The sequence below is a fragment of the Heloderma suspectum genome, chromosome 2 (assembly GCF_057233095.1).
Source record: "Heloderma suspectum isolate Gila_16-S chromosome 2, 16-S_ref, whole genome shotgun sequence".
Classification (NCBI taxonomy): Eukaryota; Metazoa; Chordata; class Lepidosauria; order Squamata; family Helodermatidae; genus Heloderma; species Heloderma suspectum.
In genome coordinates, this window is record NC_139459.1 from 395181584 (window position 1) to 395203761 (window position 22178).

At 50.2% G+C, this 22178-nt stretch overlaps 1 protein-coding gene across 1 annotated transcript in view; it reads right to left on the reverse strand.

The window, feature by feature from the left end:
- Positions 1-22178, reverse strand: part of LOC146356518 (uncharacterized) — an 80226-nt gene that overhangs the window by 16653 nt on the left and 41395 nt on the right. The window contains exon 7 of the mRNA XM_084841117.1: positions 13445-14338. Coding sequence (XP_084697243.1) covers positions 13445-14338 — 894 coding nt within the window. The remainder of the gene's footprint in view (positions 1-13444; positions 14339-22178) is intronic.

The window sequence follows — 22178 nt, forward strand, 5'->3', positions numbered from 1 at the left end:
TATGCGAAAAATAGTGGCCTGTGTTGGAAACACTTGAGAATAATATTTGAGGACTGAAACCCTTGCAACAGTATATTATTGTTAACCTCATAACGTCCAGAACATATCCGGCACAGCACGGCACGGCACGGCCCCATGTTTTTAAAAAGTATGCGAAAAATAGTGGCCTGTGTTGGAAACACTTGAGAATAATATTTGAGGACTGAAACCCTTACAACATTATATTATTGTTAACCTCATAACGTCCAGAACATATCCGGCACGGCACGGCACGGCACGGCACGGCCCCATGTTTTTAAAAAGTATGCGAAAAATAGTGGCCTGTGTTGGAAACACTTGAGAATAATATTTGAGGACTGAAACCCTTGCAACAGTATATTATTGTTAACCTCATAACGTCCAGAACATATCCTGCACGGCACGGCACAGCACGGCCCCATGTTTTTAAAAAGTATGCGAAAAATAGTGGCCTGTGTTAGAAACACTTGAGAATAATATTTGAGGACTAAAACCCTTGCTATATTATTTTATTGTTAACCCCATAACGCCCAGAACATATCCGGAACAGCACAGCCCGGAACGGCCACGTCCGAATGAGCCAAATCAACCAGACCCACCAGTCACACACAACTGCATGGCAGGGATGCAGTAAGCCACAAAACGTCCACAGAGACCATGTTCCGATACCCGTTCCGGACCATGATCTATATTCCACAAAACGGTCCAGAACAGCAGCTTCCACGGGAGCAAAACGAGCCGAAAACCGTAGTAGGGAAATAGTCCAGAATGGCAACTTCTGCGTGAGTGAAACTAACCAAATACGCCACTGTCATTTTACTAGATGGAACTGATGGGGCTAATCGTGAAACGTGGTTTCTGTGGACATCTTGTGGCTTATTGCATCAGCCACCCCAAAGCAAGGTGTGGCTGGCGAGTTCGGTTGATTTGGCTCACTCGGAAGTGGCCGCTCCGGGCCATTTTTCTTCAATACGGACTATTGCCCGGAACTGGTATCAGAACGTGGTTTGTGTGGACATTTTGTGGCTCGTTGCATCCCTGCCACGGAGTTACGTGTGACTGGTGAGTTTGGTTGATTTCGCTCATTCAGAAGTGTCTGTTCCGGGCCATTCTGTTCCGTTCCGGATGTGTTCCGGGCATTACGGGGTGAATAATAATACAATATTGCAAGGGTTTTAGTCCTAAAAACATTGTTCCCAAGGTTTCTAACACATGCCACAGTTTGGGGCATGGTGTTTTGTTTTTAATATAAGGGCCGTTCCCGGTGATCCAGTTCCGGCTTTTACACAGTCCCACTGATCTACTTGATTCATTTTGGGGTGGGTATCTTTTCCCTCTTTGTTTTATTTATTCCTGTATTTCTGGTGTGTGTGTGTGTGTGTGTGTGTGCGCGCGGGGGGGGGGGGGATCATTTCCTCCTGTAGGCAGTGGCACAGTTAGTACTGAATTCTGGGAGGAGGTCTGAGCCCCCAGGGAACAGGAGGCTCCCCAAATCAGCTGGCTTGGTCTTTGCTTGCTCCGCTCCCGCCACCAGATGATCTGGTCTCTCACTCTCACTAAAGCTGCTGCTAGGAGCCCCTATAAGTCTCCAAGCTGCAGTTTTAGTGAGAGACCAGATCCACTGGGAGAAACAGCCAGGTTCGGCCCTAGAATAATAGCAGCGGGAGTGCCCTACGCAACACAGGTTTTAGGTACAATTTTGTTTTGTTTTGTAGCAGTTCCTATCTTTTGCTAGGCATTCTTTATTTTGGAATATCCATTATTTTTATCTTTAGAAACAATAAAGAAAAGTTAGAAATACAAAAGGTATCCAGCCGACCTCTAACAGCTTACGGTTTTATTTTATTATCATTTATATAGTGCTTATAGAGTTTACAGTATTTGAAATGCTAAGTGCTCGATAATTTTGCCTTAACGTCAAGCTGTGTTCCACAAATTTTTACCTAGCACAAATAACATCAAAGTGGAAATGGAAAAAGAAACATACTGAAAAGTAGGGCCTGATTGGAGCCCACCAGAAGAAGAGCCTTCAGTGTGGTGGCCCCCTTTCTTTGGAACTTTCTTTGGAACTCCCTGCCCCTGGAAGTCAGGAAGGCATGAACTGGTTTGTTTTTTAATCATAATTTTAAGATGGTGTTTTAATCTTTTTATCCTTTTACTCTTTTCCCTTTTATGTTCATTGTTCCAAAATCTGTTTTAGATATGGAGTGGTATACAAAAATATATGTGAACTGTGGTGTTGGAGGAAAATTCTGAGAGTGCCTTGGACTGCAAGAAGATCAAACCAGTCCATCCTCCAGGAAATAAAGCCAGACTGCTCACTTGAGGGAAGGATATGAAAGGCAAAACTGAAGTACTTTGGCCACATAATGAGAGACAGGATACCCTGGAGAAGATGCTGATGCTAGGGAAAGTGGAAAGCAAAAGGAAGAGGGGCCGACCAAGGGCAGGATGGATGGATGATATTCTGGAGGTGAGGGACTTGACCTTGGGGGAGCTGGGGGTGGCGACGGCCGACAGGAAGCTCTGGCGTGGGCTGGTCCATGAAGTCACGAAGAGTCGGAAGCGACTGAACAAATAAATAACATACAAAAGAAACACATCAATCATTCAATCAAGCTGATTGAAGGAAGATCATTTTTGGAGTTAGTACTCAAACAACCTGTACAACCTATAGAACCTTGCAAGAGAGGTGACAGACACTTGCTTTTTGCCACCCAGCGCGCTGCAGACAGTACATGCAAAAAACACAGACACTGAGCTCAGCTTGGCACCCCTCCTCAGATCCGCCCAGCTCGGTTACAAAAAGAAGGGGAAAAAAGGGGCTGATTTGGGGAAGTGGTGTCTTTCTACTTAAGTGCCTTTTTCAAATCAGCAGCTGCCTCCTGCCCAGAGCTGCAGCTGCCATTGATCTCTCAGTTCCTCACTGCAGTTTGGGCTCCCTTTAAATATGTCTGTTTTAACTCCAACTCCCTCTTCTACCTGCCACTGGGCTGCTCAGCAATTGTGATTTTTTTTGCTCCACTGGTTGGAATGTCTGCAAGCCAAGTTCCTGCTTTCATTGGGAGAAAAAAATGACACCTGCTCATTTTTCTTCCCGTTTGAATTTTGGTAGGAAGTAGCAGAGATCTTTATAAAAAGATTGTGCTTCTGATAAAAGCAAAAACATGTTTCAAAAGAGAAAGTCCTTCTCCTTCCATACTCAAGAGTGCCAGTTTCCTACAAGCTGGGCTTTCAGGCTGGGATTGAGGCTGTCTGCCTTTCAGGCTGGGATTCAGGCTGTCTGCCTTCTGATGTGAGGAAACAGGAAGGAAGCTGGTCAGCGAGGGGGTTAAACCTTTTTCTCCTTGCTGAATGGGGGGGAATGGAACATAAGTACATAAGAAGAGCCCTGCTGGATTAGGCCAATTTTTTTATATTATTTTGTTTATTTGTTTATTTATTTATTTACTGCCCAATAGTTGAAGCTGTCTGGGCGGTTCACAAAAATTAAAACCAGAAAGTGCAGGATAAAACAATATAAAATATGAAAGCATTAAAACCACAATAGAACAATAGAACCAGAATAAAACCAGAGTAAAGCCTAGCAGCAAAATGCAGAGATTTAAAATACAGATTTAAAACAGCCAAGCTAAAAGACTAGGAAGCTAAAATGCTACAATACTGGGAGAATAAAAAGGTCTTCTCCTGGTGCCAGAAGGAGTACAACGTAGGCACCAGGAAAACCTCTCTAGAGAGCTCATTCCACAGCTGGAGTGCCACAGCAGAAAAGGCCCTCTTCCTGGTAGCCACCCACCTCACTTTCTTTGGCAGGGACTCATGGAGAAGGGCCGCTGAGGATGATCTTAGGGTCCGGGCATGCCAAGGGTCCATCTAGTCCAGCATTCTGTTCGCACAGTGGCCAACCAGCTGCCCATGGGAAACCCACAAGCAGGACATGAGTGCAACAGCACCCTCCCACCCATGTTCTCCAGCAACTGGTGCACATAGGCTCATTGCCTCTTATACTGGAGGAAGCACTGAGCCATCAGGACAAGTAGCCATTGATAGCCTTCTCCTCCAGGAATTTGTCCAACCCCCTTTTAAAGCCATCCAAGTTGGTGGCCACCACCACATCTAGATCTGCATCACTGCTTTATAGCGATATTGAAGTGCACTGATAACTGTCGGGGCACATTACACATTATAAAATTGGTATAGTGCTTTTGTGGTGTTATCTCCCTATTTTCCTTCCACATTATCCAATCTACCGCAACAAATGTCATTGTGTGTCCTGCAAGGTATAAATGCGCAAGAGGGATATAGCGATACTATGATAGGATCATAACATTATGACGCAAGGTGTAGATCCTTATGAGACGTGCCATGTCTTGCAGTGGCGAATTCCGATGTGGTGTTGGCAGTGTATGCATCTGTCAAGGGCTCCTTGGAGGGCTCTCTCAGTCTAATCCAGTAGCCAAGTCCAGATGCAGACAAAGGGATTCTTTTCAAAGCTTTATTCTTCTTTTACAACTTAACAACTCTACAGGTAGCAACTAGATCTGAGCAGCAGCATCCCTATGCCCTAGGTTGGAACAGTTGGTCCCCGTTTGAAAAGCAATTACTGGCAGACCCCTGAATATAAGGACTAGGGAGAATCCCTCCCCTTTTCCCTTGGATCCTCTGGGCGCAACCGTTCTTTGAGCGCCAACCGGGCACTGTGCCTCCTTTCCGCGCCCTCCATTTGGCGCCGCTCTCTGCGTCTGCGCTGCGCATCCACCCAGTCTGCTATCTGTGCTGGGTCACTCCCTGGACTGCTTTCTAATCTAGGAATGTTGGTGGGAGGAATCTCCGTCAGCTGTGGGCCCTGGGAAAAAGGGGCGTGCTCCTCTCCCAGGAGCGACTGCTCTTCCTCTGAATCAGAACCACTCTGGGATTCTATGGGCTCAGTGTCCACCCTGACATCATCCCCGCTCCCATGAGCCCCCCCCTCGTGCTCCTCCCCTGGGGCCCCGGGCTTGTGGGGGTACAGCTGGTGGAAGCGCCGCAGCAGCAATGGAGCATGCACATTTTCTGCGGGTTCCCAGGATCGCTCATCAGGCCCGTACCCCTTCCAGTCCACCAGATATTGTAAGCGGCCACGAGAAAGTCCAGAATCTCCGCGATCTCAAACTCCTCCTCCACCAGCACTGGCGGTGAGCCGACTGAGCGATGAGGATTGCCAGAAACCAGGGGGGACAGCAAGGACCGGTGAAAAACAGGATGGATCTTCATGGAGGGGGGGAGAGCCAGGCGAAAAGCAACAGGGTTAATCTGGGCCGTAACCTGAAAAGGCCCCGTGCGGCGAGGCACGAGCTTCTGTGCGGGCGAGTAAGAGGGGAGGTATTGGGTGGACAACCAAACCCACACGAACCTGTTCCGTCTGGAAATCCTCAGGTCTAAGACGCATGTACAGCTCTGACTGGGCCCTGAAAATCTGAAAAAGTCCTCTCTCAACAGAAAACTTCTCTGGCAACGCCACCGGGCACTTGCGGCGTGGGGGAAGCGGAGGTGGGGGGGTTTGAAACGTTGCCTGTAGATTCTGCATGGCAGCCGTCCCTTGAGCCATCTGATCACGGAGCATCTGGTTCTCTTGCGCCAGAGCTTGCACCGTTGGGTTCCCGGCACCCTCCATAAGGCAGTAGGAGAAAAGAGGGAGAGAGGAGAGAAAAAAAAGAATAACGGGGACCAAGCTGTCAAGGGCTCCGTGGAGGGCTCTCTCAGTCTAATCCAGTAGCCAAGTCCAGACGCAGACAAAGGGATTCTTTTCAAAGCTTTATTCTTCTTTTACAACTTACAACTCTACAGGTAGCAACTAGATCTGAGCAGCAGCATCTCTATGCCCTAAGTTGGAACAGTTGGTCCCTGTTTGAAAGGGAATTACTGGCAGACCCCTGAATATAAGGACTAGGGAGAATCCCTCCCCTTTTCCCTTGAATCCTCTGGGCGCAACCGCTCTTTGAGCGCCAACCGGGCGCTACGCCTCCTTTCCGCGCTCTCCATTTGGCGCCGCTCTCTGCGTCTGCGCCGCGCATCCACCCAATCTGCTATCTGTGCTGGGTCACTCCCTGGACTGCTTTTTAATCTAGGAATGTTGGTGGGAGGAATCTCTGTCAGCTGCGGGCCCTGGGAAAAAGGGGCACGCTCCTCTCCCAGGAGCGACTGCTCTTCCTCCGAATCAGAACTACTCTGGGATTCTATGGGCTCAGTGTCCACCCTGACAGCATCACATCCGAAGAGGAGATTTGCGTGTGGAGGGTCTTCAGCGTGGAGGGTTTTTCTTAGGTGGGCAGCACTGTAGGATCAAAGGCAGAGCTAGCACCAAATACTTCCATGTGTAAAGATGATTTTAAAGGTAATGATAAAAATGGTTTTTGCGTTCCCCACAACACAGGAATTGTGGTGCAACACATCTGAAGCGCATCAGTTGGGGAAGCTGGGTTTATCCTGGAATTCTGTTATGTGCCTACTCAGAAGTAAGTCCCACGGGGTTTACTCCCAAGGAAGTGGCATAGGACTGAAAACTAATTGCCTTCGAAAAACTAAAAGCTTTTCTGCTCCTCTGTCACTTTGGAGGACCCGTGGCTCAGTGGTAAAGCACCCGCTTTGCATGCAGAAGGTCCCGAGTTCAATCCCTGACAGCTCCAGGTGGTGCAGAGAAATACTCCTGCCTGGAATCCTGGAGAGCTGCTGCCAGTCAGTGTCAACAATACTGGGCTAATACTATGCAGCTTCCTATGTTCCTATGATAAGATGGCGTACTGGGGGATACGGGTGGGTGGGAGACAGCAGTGTACTTTATACAAACACCCTTAAAAAACATTGGCTCTCTGAAGGTTCCTGACCTTCAGAATCCTGACTTGGATTCCTGCCTTGAGCAGGGGGTTGGACTCGATGGTCTTATAGGCCCCTTCCAACCCTACTATTCTATGATTCTAAGGTCAGGACAGTGACAAAAAGTTGAAAGGGCCTGGCTTAGGATGCATACTCTAGTTCAAGAACCATAATTGTCTCTTTTGCCTTCAGTGGTGCTGCTATATGGGAGATGTGTGTGTGTGAGAGGTATTGGCCAGAGCCCTGTATTTGGTTAGGATATAGGACAGTCTTTGCCAACCTGCTTCTCTCCAGATGTTTGGGATTATGACTCCCAGGATGAAACACTCCCAAGTTGGGTTTGTTGTTGTTGTTCAGTCGTTCAGTTGTGTCCGACTCTTCGTGACCCCATGGACCATAGCACGCCAGGCCTTCCTGTCCTGCGCTCTCTCCTGGAGCGTGCTCAAGTTCATATTCATTGCATCGGTGATGCTATCTAGCCATCTCATCCTCTGCCATCCCCTTCTCCTTTGCCTTCAGTCTTTCCCAGCATAAAAAAGAGAGAAGTTGTGGCCCTAAGTTGTTCATCATCAGTTATCCACAACCCCGCAGTCACCTCTGCATATCGTATTCTCCATCCTCCTGTCCACATGGTTTATCTGCTTTGGGTGAGGGAGGATTTTACGGGCACTTTCTGCCTCCTTCAGGAGGATGTTTTCCCTGCTTTGGGGTGCTTGGTTGAAAACTGTATATATAGCCTAGAGCTGTGTGCAACTGGCCTCTTGAAATTCTCCACCTTACTTGTGGGCAGAGAAATTTGGGAGACAATTTCATTGAATTTCTCCAGGGGGAGGAGAAATTCTCAACCATTTATTCCAGGTAGGGCTCCCCATTGACAGGGCTTGTAGCACAGCTTCATTCTTTTTTCCTAAGGGTTTTGGGGGTCTTCGTGCTGCAAAAGCATCAAAGGTCTTGGCAGGCTGGCCCCCAGTTTGCAGCCACCACAATGCAGGTGGGGGCAGCGTGGTGTCCGGCTCCAGGGATGAGGCGGAGTTAATGCTCTGCCAAGATCTCTTGAAAGTTTTCTCCTCCCCCCCCCCCCGTGAAAGGGCTTCCATTGTTCTGCCTCATTCAGGGTGTTTTATAACGTATTCTTGTGTTTTTGAGCTGACCTAATCACAGCCAGCCTCCCAGGATGCCTGCACCTCCTGATCTGAAAAAGCCCCAGTGGGAGGAATTACCTCATTGTGCCTTAAACTGGGCTTGAATTTTTTATCGGCTTAGGCTGGTATACCAACTGCGCCCTTATCTGGACAGAGATAGCCTAGCTACAGTTACCCATGCTCTGATAACTTCTCGTCTGGATTACTGCAATATGTGGGGCTGCCTTTGGAAATGGTCCGGAAACTTCAGCTGGTCCAGAATAGGGCAGCAAGATTGCTAACGGGGACTGGCCAACGAGCTCATATTACACCAGGATTTTTCCAGCTGCACTGGCCGCCAGTCCATTTCCGGGCCTGATTCAAAGTGCTGGTATTAACATTCCCTAAATGGCTTGGGGTCAGGTTAGCTGAAGGATTGCCTCCTCCCATATGCACCTGCCCGGACCTCAAGATCATCCTCAGCGCCCTTCTCCATGAGCCCCTGCCAAAGGAAGTGAGGCGTGTGGCTACTAGGAGGAGGGCCTTTTCCGCTGTGGCACCCCGGCTGTGGAATGAGCTCCCTAGTGAGGTTTGCCTGGCACCTACATTGTATTCCTTTCGGCACCTGGTGAAGACCTTTTTATTCTCTCAGCATTTTAGCTTCCTAGTCTTTTATCTCTGGTGTTTTAAATCTGTATTTTAAATCTCTGCATTGCTGCTAGGTTTTGTTGTTGTTGTTCAGTCGTTCAGTCGTGTCCGACTCTTCGTGACCCCATGGACCATAGCACGCCAGGTTTTACTCTGGTTTTATTCTGATTGTATTGTTATATTGTGGTTTTAATGTTTTTATATTTTATATTGTTTTACTGTGTGCTTTTTGGTTTTAATGTTTGTGAACCACCCAGAGAGCTTCGGCTGTTGGGCGGTAGAGAAATGAAATGAAATGAATGAATGAATGAATAAATAAATTGAAGTGTGGAAAGCTGAGAAGGCTCCAGGCTGCCAGAGAGATGATTGTACAATAAAAAACAGGACACCTGTGCTCACTCCTCGGCCACCTCCTAAGTATGGTAAGCCCAAGAAACCCAAACCTGACACATGAGAATTTCTCCAAAATTTCTTCACTGCTGAATTTCTTTTCAGAAGCAATTTCTCCTCTATGAAATGGAATGAGAATGATTGAAAAAAATGTCGCCACAGCACTAATATAGCCTTAAGGTTGTTTTGTGAACTGTAGGTTTTTTGTTTAATGAATTCCCTTTCAGCTTGCTCAACAAATGAAAACACAGGATGTTTTAAGATACGGTTTATAGAGAGAAGGACATGCAAAAGGACATCACATGCAGAAGTCCAAGGTGAAACATGCAATGATTACAGAGAAAATATATTTGTACACACAAACCAGATGGGTTACATGCAAAGATATGCAAAGTAAACGACAGTTTAACTCTTGCTGAGGCCTATTAAACACAATATTGGGGAAACTGTTGTTTTTACAGTTACATTTATAGGATAGCTATATAGTCATAGTATAGTATACATATATAGTATACATATATAGTCATAGCTATTACATTTGAGCATCAAATGTAATAGCTATGACATTTGTTGTTCAGTCGTTCAGTCGTGTCCGACTCTTCGTGACCCCATGGACCATAGCACGCCAGGCCTTCCTGTCCGGCGCTCTCTCCCGGAGCGTGCTCAAGTTCATATTCATTGCATCCGTGATGCTATCTAGCCATCTCATCCTCTGCCGTCCCCTTCTCCTTTTGCCTTCAGTCTTTCCCAGCATCAGGGTCTTTTCCAGGGAGTTTTCTCTTCGCATTAGGTGGCCAAAATATTGGAGCTTCAGCTTCATTATCTGTCCTTCCAATGAGCACTCAGGGTTGATTTCCTTTAGGATGGACTGATTGGACCTCCTTGCAGTCCAGGGGACTCGTAAGAGTCTTCTCCAGCACCACAGTTCGAAAGCATCAATTCTTCGGCGCTCAGCCTTCCTTATAGTCCAGCTCTCACAGCCATACATTACTACTGGGAAAACCATAGCTTTGATTAGATGGACCTTTGTCGGCAAGGTGATGTCTCTGCTTCTTACTATGCTGTCTAGGTTGGCCATAGCTTTCCTCCCAAGGAGCAAGCGTCTTTTAATTTCATGGCTACAGTCACCGTCTGCGGTGATCTTGGAGCCCAAGAAAGTAAAATCTGTCAGTGCTTCCATTTCTTCCCCTTCTATATGCCAGGAAGTGATGGGGCCAGATGCCATGATCTTAGTTTTTTTAATGTTGAGTTTCAAACCAGCTTTTGCACTCTCCTCTTTCACCCTCAACAAGAGGCTCTTGAGATCCTCTTCGCTTTCTGCCATTAGGGTGGTATCGTCTGCATATCGGAGGTTGTTGATAATTCTCCCAGCAATCTTAATTCCGACCTGTGATTCATCCAACCTGGCATTTCTCATGATGTACTCTGCATATAAGTTAAATAAGCAGGGTGACAATATGCAGCCTTGTCGTACTCCTTTCCCAATTTTGAACCAATCGGTTGTTCCATGTCTGGTTCTTACTGTTGCTTCTTGACCCTCGTACAGGTTTCTCAGGAGACAGGTAAGGTGGTCTGGTACTCCCATCACTTTCAGAATTTGCCACAGTTTGTTGTGATCCACACAATCAAAGGCTTTAGCTATGACATACAACGTGGTAAAAGATGGAATGGAATGGAATGGGCTATAATGCCATTTAAATAATAATAAAAAAACATGCCAGAAACACTGGCATGTGTTACAGACCCTGAGAACAATATTTTAGGACCGAAACCCTTTCCATATTATATTATCATTAACTCCATAATGCCCAGAACCCATCCAGAACAGAACGGATTGTCCCGGAAGGACAACTTCCAAAGGAGCCAAGTCAACCAAGCTCACCAGTCACACCAAACTAGATGGGATGCGATACGATACAAAACTTCCACAGACACCATGTTCCAATACCCACTCCGGGCAAAAGTCCATATTCTGGAGAATGGCCCAGAACAGCGGCTTCCAAGTGAGCCAAAACAAAGAAACTCACCCCTCTCTCTGCCAGCCCACTGTCTACCATCACCTCTTTCCCCTTTTCTCCCTGGATCACTACCCATACCCACCCTGGATCCGATTCTGTCTTCCTGGATCTGATTCTCTCTCTCTCTCAAACACAAGGAGACACAACCTGCACCCATCACAGACACACACCTCAATTCCCCCCCCCCCCCCGAGCCTCATAACTCCATTGCTCTTCGCAGCTCCCTGCTGGTCTGGCCCAGCTCCCTAGAGTTACTCCACCAGTTTCCCAGTCCTCTGCCAGCCACCCTCCACCCCCAGGTTAACTTCCCAGGCATCCTAAGGACATAGGATTGTCAGAACTCTGTTTCTTTTAGAAAATACTAATGATTTTAACATGATGTTTTATTCTTCCTGTCTGCTGTTCGCCGCTCCAAGATCTTTGGTGCGTGACGGTATACAAGTATTGTAAATAAAGACATAAATGAAATAAAACATAGAGTTGGATCCCCCAACTTTGTCATGCTTAAGAGGAGACCCACTGAAATCAAATGGACACGTTCACTAAGGGCCCAATCCTATCGGGTTAGGCGGCCGCCTCTGAACTCCGGACGCAACTGTCTATCTAATGCAGGACAGGAGCAGCACAGAGGAGACATTTTAGCTGCCCTGCATTTGCAGCTTGACAGCCAATTTCGGCTGTTTAGCCGGGGGAAGTCGAGTGGGGGGAGGGGATGCTGGACGACGCATAGAAAGCATCGGAATGGCACTTGCGCCCGCCCTGCCCTGCGGAACGCCCCGTTTTTGCCGCTCCACAACTCTCTTACGAGCGCAGGGCGTGGTGCCGATCCCCACTGCCTAAGAGGCAGCACGGGAGTGGATGGAGGCCGGTTCTCAGGGAACCAACCTCGGAGTGCAGGCTCCGAGGTCGGTTCCCAGGAACCAACCTATCCTATGGCCGTCTAGCCACTGGAGGTAGCATAGAGCTATCAAGACTAGTAGCCATTGACAGCCTTTTCCTCCAGGAATGTGTCCAACCCCCCTTTGAAGCCATCCAAGTTGGTGGCCATCACTACATCCTGTGGCAGTGAGTTCCAACTATGTGCTGTGTGAATAAGTTGTTCCTTTTATGTCCTGAATCTCCCACCAGTCAGCTTCATAGGGTGACCCCGGGTTCTAGTATTTTGAGAGGAAGAAAAATGTCTCCCTATCCGCATTCTCCACACTATGCCTAATTTTGTGCACGTCTATCATGTCTCCCCTTACCCTCCTTTTTTCCATGCTCAACAATCCCAGCTGTTGTAACCTTCTCTCATAGGGGTGATGCTCCAGCCCCTAGATCATTTCAGTTGCCCTTTTCTGCACCTTTTCCAGCTCTATAATATCTTTTTTTAGGTATGGTGACCAGAACAGGACACAGTATTCCAAGTGTGGTTGCACCATAGATTTGTATAGGGGCAGTATGATACTGGCAGTTTTATTCTCAATTCCTTTTCTAATTATGCCTAACATGGAATTTGCTTTTTTTTACAGTAGCCGCACACTGGGCTGACATCTTCATTGAGCTATCCACCATGACCCCAAGATCTCTTTCCTGGTTGGTCACTGCTAGCTCAGATTCCTTCAGGCTATACTTGAAGTTGGGATTTTTTGCCCCAACATGCATCACTTTACACTTGCTTATACTGAACCGCATTTGCCATTGGATGCCCAATCTCCCAGTTTGGAGAGATCCTTTTGGAGCTCTTCACAGTCCCTTTTTGTTTTAACCACCCTAAATGGTTCTCTTTTTTTTGCTAGCTTAAACCTGAAGTGTGTCGTTCAGTTCTATTCACTTTTTTAAATGCTTTGTGTCATCTTCACTCATTTACATCCTAAACAGAATATTTTATACCTACCCCACCATCCTTCCTTCAAATTCCTTCTCTGAAGCATATGTTATTTTTCCTGACTTTAGATGGGAAAAGGGTCAACCATGTTTATCCCACGTTATTTGGGGTCAAAAATAGCAGACTCAGAAGTCAGTGAAAAGTTATAGCATGTCAGCATGAGTGCCTTTACTAGAACCCAACCAGATTCAATCTTCACATGACAATATATTTTAATATTTTGTAAGCTCCTTTATGAATGTTGTAGCATTTGAGAGGCAGAGATCAACACATATGAACTCAGAACTTTGCAAGTTAGCCTATTAGGCAGTTTGGTGTGACATTCTTTTGAGATGCCCGAGTGAAAGCCCAAAGAAGTTTGGGCCATATATTGATCACAATGTGATTAAGCGTGCATATTAAGCTTTTGCTACACAAACTGCATCATTTAAAATGATGGGCTCCGCTCCATTTGAAGATCTTCCCACATTCTAGAAATCACTGGGATTTAGCGATGTCTTAGGTGTGTTCTTTGATGTGATTTCAGGTACCTACAATCATGGAAGCTCTTTCCACATTCGGAGCATTTATAGGGCTTCTCCCCTGTGTGGATTCTTTGATGGGTTTTAAGGTGCGTGCTGACTGTGAAGCTCTTTCCACACTCTAAGCATTCGTAGGGCTTCTCCCCTGTGTGGATTCTTTGATGGGTTTTGAGAATACTGTTATCACTGAAGCTCTTTCTGCACTCTGAGCATTTATAAGGCCTCTCTCCTCTGTGAATTCTCTGATGTCCTTTAAGGCGCGTGCTACGAGTGAAGCTCATTCCGCACCCCAAGCATTTATAGGGCTTCTCCCCTGTGTGAATCCTTTGATGTCTTTTAAGGTGTGAGCTCTGACTGAAACTCTTTCCACACTCTAAACATTTATAGGGCTTCTCCCCCGTGTGAATTCTTTCATGCCTTTTACAGGACGTGCTCTTACTGAAGCTCTTTCCACACGCTAAGCAAATATAGGGCTTCTCCCCTGTGTGTATTCTTTGATGGGTTTTAAGGTTTGAGTTCAGACTGAAACTCTTCCCACACTCTAAACATTTATAGGGTTTCTCCCCTGTGTGAGTTCTTTCATGCCGTTTAAGATTTCTGCCATCAACTAAACTCTTTCCACATTCAGAGCATTTATAAGGCTCCTTCCCTGTGTGAATTCTCTGATGGGTTTTAACAGCTGTGTTATCACCGAAGCCCTTTCCGCACTCTAAGCATCTATAGGGCTTCTCGCGTGTGTGAATTCTTTGATGTCTTTTAAGGTGTGTGCTGACAGTGAAGTTCTTTCCACACTCTAAGCATTCATACGGCTTTTCCCCTGCATGGATTCTTTGATGGATTTTAAGGAATGTGTTCCGACTGAAACTTTTCCCACATTCTGAACATTTGTAAGGTTTCTCGCCCATGTGGATAGTTTGATGTGATTGAAGGCTAATCTGATAATGGAATTTCTTCCCACCCTCTAGGCATTTATAGGGCTCCTCCCGTGTGTGAATTCTTTGACACTCAGCAAGGTTTCTCTCCTCAGTGAAACTCTTTCCACATTCACAGCATTTCCAGAGTTTTTCCGCAGTGTCAATATTCCTTCTGTTTGCTTCAAAAGGTTCTTCTGATATTGGACATTCATTGAAGTCAGCCCCTTCAAAAGAACTGGATGTGTTTCCCCATTTCTCTTCATCTTCAGTTTTCATTCTCTGGTGGACGTCATGTTTATTGCTCTCCCTCCCATCAGCTGAAAGAAGAAAATTTGAACAAACCCAAGGAATTGCTATTTTGATTATCAGAGTAGCAGGAGAAAGAATCTTTCAAAATATGTTAAATAGCCACCGATAATCAATAGCACTGACAACCAGAGGGGGACAGAGTGTTTTTATTTCATCTATTACAATATTTACGGGTGTCCTTTTAGGACATACCGGTACAGTTTGCACATTACAGAGGAACGTGTTTAAAAAAAGCTGGGTAACTGTGAGCAAGCTTGGCTAGTGTATGAAAAAGTATGTAAACTGCCTGTGGTACTGGAGGTAGCACATAGCCATCAGGACTAGTAGCCATTGGTAGCCTTTTCCTCCAGGCATTTGTCCAACCCCTTTTGAAGCCATCCACGTTGGTGGCCATTACTACATCCTATAGTAGCGAATTCCATAGTTTGACTATGCTCTATGTGTGAAGGAGTCCTTCCTTTTTTCTGTCCTGAAACTCCCACTAATCAGCTTCATAAGATGACCCCGGGTCATCTAGTATTTTGAGAGAGGGAGAAAAATGTCTCCTTGTCCACATTCTCCACACCATTGCATACTTGTGTACATCTCTATCATGTCCCCCCATCACCCTCCTTTTTACATGTGTATGACATTTAGCCAGATATGTCAGGCGAATGCAGATCTTGATAGACCTGACAAATAGCCCCACCAGGCCTAAGCACATACCTGCTGATGTCTCTCCTTCCTTGGCAGCCTCAAGAAATGGATCTTCCCCGCTTCTTTCCTGCCGGGGGAGGAAATCAGCTCGGGGAACCAGAAGGCCTTTTAAAGAGAACAGAAAGAGTGAAATTGCTTCTAGCACTTCCAACACTCACAGAGTGTCCAAAGCCTCTCCTTTTTGACCCCAAAAAAGGTCAAAAGAAGGATGCAATTCTTTTCTCAATGACATCCTCACAATGCTCTGATACAAAGAAGAGCCACAAACCCCCCTTCCAGGATCTGTCAACAGGGTAAAGAGGAAGCCTTACCCAGAGGGCTCCATCCCTTACCTAGAGCAGCCAGGGTCCCATAAGTCTCCTCCGTGACGTCCCTGTGAAAAGCCCTCTGGCCTGGGTCCAGCAGAGCCCACTCCTCCTCCGTGAAACGCACAGCCACCTCCTCAAATGTCACCGGGCCCTGAAAGAAGAGGAAGAAATCATGTTCTCCTTACACACAATGAAGACAATAAGTGGAGGTGACGGGAGGCTTAGTTGCAGGATCTAGAGCTTAATGAGTGACATTCAAAGCCTTCCTGGCAGCCATCTTGGATAGGAGCAAAGGGGAAGGGGAGATTCGTCCAGGCCCAGAGAGCTGTGCAGGGGACAGAGGCACCCTAGCCTCCCCTACCTGTTCTGGCTGCACAGAAACTCCTTCCGGTCCATCACAAAGCGAAGGAGGCCTAGAAGGAGTCCCCAGTGTCCGTTCACTCTCTCTGCTGGTCGTTCTGTGTGTGGTGCCCAAGGGAGCCTTCTTCGCCTCAGGGAAATCCGTGGCTGCTTTGGGTAGCATTTCCTCCACCTGGAAAAGGAACAAGGAGCCCAGGCAGTCATGGGGGAAAGGTATCAGGAAAGGAAAGAACTGGGACAGGCAAAGGCCACGGGCAGAGTTCGCCAATTTATCTGCGTTCAGGTCTCCTTCTAAAGTTATTCTACCTCCTAAGCCCTCTAGCTGTGCCTTTCGTAGGTGAGCGCAAAAGAATGTGGGCCAAAAATGTATTCTGAGCATTAGAACAGGACAAGAAAAATGTATCCAGCACTCCCTCTGGGAGGAGAGAACCAACAGGGAGGAGAGCGAAAGCGCCCAGAAGTTCCCTGACACTCAGCTGCTGGAAGCACAGAAGTATGGTGCTTATAACCGCTAATCATGTTCTGCTGCGACGACTGTGCCGCTGATGGAAGAAGAATTCCCTCCTTCCCTGGAATGCCATAATCTCCCTGGGTGCATTGTGATCCTCTAAAGAGGCCCTGCTATACACATCTGGAACCCGTGGGATTTTTGAAGGGAGATGGGGTGAGATGGGGACATCACGACCTTGACTGACAGTCAGAAAACTTTGGGATACTGGTGGGGATTTTTAAGACCACACTTCTTTGGAGCTATGAGGATGAAATGCTCTCACCTGCTCCATGTCGTCTGCCTGGCTCAGGAGGAACCCTTCTGCCAGGGCCACGGCCTGGGAACTGGTCTCTGCTCCACACTCCCTGACCCAGCTCTCCATCTCCGGGGGCAGGACGGCCAGGAACTGCTCCAGGACCACCAGGTCCAGCATCTGAGCTTTCGTGCGTCTTTCTGGCTTCAGCCACTGATGGTAAAGGTGGTGGAGTCGGCTGCAAACCTCTCGGGGCCCCTCTGCGTCGTGGTAGCAAAACTCCTTCAACCGCTGGTGCTGTAAATGTGAGCTGTTCTTGCTCCCTGAGAGGTTCTCTTGCACTCTTCTTTCCCAGAGCTCAGCACTGCTCCCTTCCTGGATGATATGGGGGCCTTTTCCTGCCTCAGGTCTTCCCAAGTCTTGCTCTTCCATCGTCTCTCTCCGCTGCCAACCAGACTGGAAGGATCTCCCTGCTTTGCTGCCGATTTCTGATGCAAGTAGATCACACATTACAAAGCCTGTGAGCCCCCTCCCCCCGCATATATTACACTCACCAAAGAAAAGGAGCATTCTGGGTAAGAAAGGCAGGTGAGCACCACAACTCAAGGGAACACTAGAGATAGGGGGTGGAAATCAGGGGATCCTTCCTCCTGAGATGCTCATACTTAAAGCCTCCTCTGATTCACAATCAGAGATGGCTCTCTGGAGGGGGCAAAGAGGGCTGGGCCCTGCATCTCATTTTCCCACTCCTCTCTCAATCTCCCCCAGTCCCCAAAACAACCCAGACCTGAAGAGTGTTGGGCAGCAGTAGCACTGGCCACAGCCCTGTGAGTTCCTTACTTCCTCTTCATGTCGAGAGCAGGTGATGAGGTTTTTGTGATGCAGGGAGAGGAGTCTGAACGAGCAGAAAAGGTGATTCCACCCTCGTCTGTAAGAAGTGTGTGCCTCAGTGGGCAAATCTTAAAATCATGCTTTTAAAAAACAGAATGCTGACAGAAAGGGTGACTGGTCAGTTGGAACAGCGCTGTTTTCAGGAGGCCCCGGAAACAACCCAGCGGTGGTGCCTGCGTGACCTCCAGGGGCAGGGAGTTCCAAGGTTACGACATGCAAATGGATGACCATGCTTTCTCCTGAGCAATCCAGCCCTTGCTTCCTATGAGATAGGCATACTCTGGGATTTTGCACTGTGCTGCTTCTGAGTTGGCCTGCTCTGGTGGGTGCTTTGTGATGGATACGTAAGGGCGTGGAGTTCTGGATGCTTTCAGAACTTGTTCCGGTGCTCCAAAGGCTGCTTTTCCTGTTTTCACTATTATTGTTATTATCATCGTTGTTATGATGGCTGGGTGGATTCTGTCCTCCCACTCAGCAGCCAAAGGTCACTTGATTCTCTGTGGAATGGGAATCGTTGCTGGAACAGGGCAATGGGGGTCCAAAGGGGTACTTTGGTGTGGCTGTGTGACCCCCGCCCCCTGCTGCCCTTTCCATGTTTTGTGCCTCAGTTTTCTCTGTCTGTGGAAGGGGACGCAACGACTAAGAAACTGGGAAGAGCCGTCCCGGATCGGACCCAGGGTCCATCTAGCCCGGCGTTCTGTTCGCACAATGGCCAGTCAGATGCCCGCGGGAAGCCCACAAGCAAGACATGGACGCAACAGCACCCTCCCACCCACATTCCCCAGCAACGGGTGCGCACAGGCTTACTGCCTCTGACGCTGGAGGTAGCACAGCGCCATCAGGACTAGCAGCCACTGCTCGAAGTCCACTGATCCCCGTGGCTCTGCTGACTCGCCCTCCCTCCCACCAGTCACACTGGCCACCGGCCACCACCGTTCACAACCGAATGGAGCGCCTGCAGCCCCCCCCGCCTGCCCCCCCCCCACCCCAAAGGCCTGCTAGCAGCTCCCTTCTGCTCTTTCAGTGCTCCGGATGTGAACTAGCGTGAAACCGGGTTCGATGCCTCCACACCCGCAGGCATCTGGGTCTTCTCTTCGCTCCCCGGAAGGGGCCGCTGGGTGGCCCGGCTCCAGAGAGGGGGGGGGAGATGGGGGTCGCCTGGAGGGGCCCCAATGGGCCAGCTGCCTGCTGGAGCGGGGTCTCTCTGTGCCTCCCTGCCCCTTGCGCCCCCTTGGCCCCCCCAGTCCCGCCACCCTGGGGGGCCCGCTGCGCTTGGCACTCACCCGCTCTCACCGGGGGGCTGCGGCTCCCATCGCCCCCGAACCCTCCCCGGGGAGAGGCGCGCCCTCGCTGTCGCCCGCGGCCCGGCCCCCCGGGGGGCCCGATGCCTGGAGAAGCTCTGCGGGGACACGCGGCTCTCCTCCGGGAAGGGAGGCTGCAGCGGGGCTCCCGCGCGGAGACCCCCGGGCTGCCTCTCTCACCTGGGGGTCGCCCGCATTCCTAGGAATCCCGGGGGCTGCGGACGGGGGCTTCCTCCCCGCCCCGCCCCGCCCGTGGGGAAGCTGGGAAGGGCCTGGCGGGCGCGGGGGGCCGGTTCCCCCGGGGGCAGGCGCCACCCGGCCGGTGGGAGCGGGGGCTCGCGCAGAAGCGGGCCCGGAGATGCGCCCCCCGGCGAGCGGGGGCGGCGCCCTCGGGGACGCCGCTGCCCGGGAAGCGCCCGGACGCGGCTCTGCTTCGCCCCGCCTGGTCGCGCGCGCTGGCCGGCGTGGCCGGCTCGGCTCGGCTCGGCTCGGCTCGGCCCGCCTCGCTCGGGGTCGCCGCCCCGGCCGCGCTCCGGGCGCGCAAGGCGCTGCGCGGGAGGTCCCGGGCGCGGGCGCTCCGCCGCTGCTCGCCGCGGCCCCGCGGAGACCCTCCGGGCGCCCCGGGGCTGCCGCCGATGTCCTGCCGAAGGGGCTCCCCCCGCGCCCCCATGGAGACTGCGCAACGGCCCCGCGAGGTGCGCGCGAGGGGAAGGGCCGGCCCAGGGGCGCCCGGCGCTGCGCGGGGCTTGTTCCGGGCTCCTCGGCCCGCCCGACGCCTCGGGGGCGGCCGGAGAGCGGATCCCGCGCTCGGGATAACGGGGGCGTTTCCCGCGGGTCCGGACGGGCCACGCGGGGCCCTGCGATGGTGCGCGCTTCCCGCACGGCCCTAAGCTCAGGCCGAGGAGCGGGCGGGAAGGCGCACGAGCGCGCTCCTTGCAGCCGGGTGAAACCCTCCGCGCCTCCGCAGAGACGGTAGCTTGTAGCGTTCCCCCTCGGTTTAGAGCGCAGCAGTCGCGTCGGGCCTCGCCTCTTGCCATTAACACGTGCTTTCAGAACCTGTGAGTGCTTTCGTGTTCAGCTTCAGGTCACGGCACGTCTCACGATATTTCCCCTTCCCTTTCAATTGCCCTGCAAAAACACCTTGTTTGAGCATGGCCACAAAACAAACGAAACGTTTCCCTTTGGTAACAGAAAGGCAACCGCATGTCTACTCAGAAGGAAGCCCCACCCAGTTCAGTGGGGCTTACTCCCAGGTAAGGGTGAAAACCTACACCCAGTGACATGGCAGGGAGCCCAGTGAGTAGACACAGTGATACAAGGTAGCGTTTGCATACGGTTGAGAGAATCTGTCCTGGGCACCACCACAAAATGGCTGCCACAGGACGTGTGGCCAGTCACAAAGGACAAGTGAGCCAAAGTACAGGTGGGTCTGAGCCCATACACACTCTCTCCACCTCTCTCTTACACCCCCCCACACACACTTCCCATCCATCCAGCCCCACATGCAAATCCAGGCAAGCACCCCATAAATCCATCATGCATTGCATACACAGATGGTCCCTCCCTTCTGCTCCTCCGAGCGACTACAGGAGAAGCCATCCTCGCTCTCCCAGGATCCCTCCAGAATCCCCCACTAAGCTCTGCAGCCCCCAGCCATTCAGACACACAGGCACAGACCCCCCCCCCCCCGCAGTAGCACAGTGGCAAAGTCAGAGGTGCAGGGCCCCTCCGCGACAGTCACCGCCACGCCCCCTCCTAAGATTATACAACCTTGGGAGGTCAGACAGTACAAATGAGCTCTCAGTCACTTTGGAGCAGCTGGTCACCTTAATTCAGAATTATTAAAGGTCCATTTGAGAAGAAAACACACACACACACACACACAGTCACGTCCAGCAACTTGCTAGAAAATATTATTTGGTTAATCATAGACTAGTAGGGTTGGAAGGGGCCTACAAGACCATCGAGTCCAACCCCCTGCTCAATGCAGGGACCCAAGTCAGAGCATCCCTGACAGATGGCTGTCCAGCCTCCTCTTGAATGCCTCCAGGGTGGGCTAAAAGGTTAGTCCTTTTTAATTCAAGAAACACAATAATAATAATAAAATCATAGTATATTATTATTATTATGAACAGCCATTGCAACCAGGTGTGAAGCAGTGCCCCATTTAAATAAATGGAACTCAGTCGGCAGTGGCCCACAACTCCTTTAAGGCTGCAATCCTATACACACTTATTTGGGAGCAAATGCCATTGAACAGAATGATACTTCTGAATAGACAAGCAGGGTTGCCCCACAAGGCTACAGGCATAACTACGCTCGCTAGGGGAACAGACTTTTACTGGAGCTGTAACAAACCTGCAACTCAAGGTAAGCTGGCTGAGGTCAGCATCACTTGCAGGAGGAAGATGGGAGCAGACAAGGAAAGGCGGAGGACCTCCCAGAGATCCCCTCCCACCTTACGCATATTAACTCTTCCAAGTTCAGGCAAAGTGGCTCATGGCCCTAGTCCCTCCAACATAAACGCCACTGAACACATTGGGTCTTACTTCCGAGTAAACAAACCGAGGATCCTCCTGTCAACCAGAGGGCTTGGATCCAACCCCAGGCCCCCCACTAGAATCCCTCTCCCACAGACAGCAAACCCCACGCATGCGTGGCCAGCAGCCCTGAACGGGTGGCCTGTGCCACACCGGGTGTGCAGGCACGGAGCAGGGATGGGCAGCCAGGTGGGAAAAGGTCAGGAAGCTGAGGGGCTGGCTGGGGGCGATGGGTCGAGGTGTGGTGGCTGCTTGCGGGGGGAAGGCGGAGAAGCCGAAAGCTGAGAATAGGGGGCGCGGAGAGGAGGCTGCAGAGCTCCCTCAGGCTTCCTCTGCTGCCCCCTTTGTCTGGCCGGCTCTGCATGGTAGGCGAGAGGCACCGCCAGACACCCGCCTGCACTCCCTTCCTCTGCTCCCTCCTCCTGCTGCATCTGTCCGGCAGCAGCAGACCATGACCCGGCTGGGGGCCGGTCCAATAAAAGTGCAGGAGCGAAGCCCTGGTGAGACCCCCGAGCACTACCCCGCTGCTCCCCAGCCCTCCAGGTTGCTCCCAGAGGGCTCCCCAGGTCTGCTGCTGGTTCCTCCGGCTCTCCCCTCCCTGCTCCCTTGTCAAGGCAATGCTGGAGGCCCTCCCTTATTTATTTGTTTTATTACATTAATGCATTACATTCATATCCCACC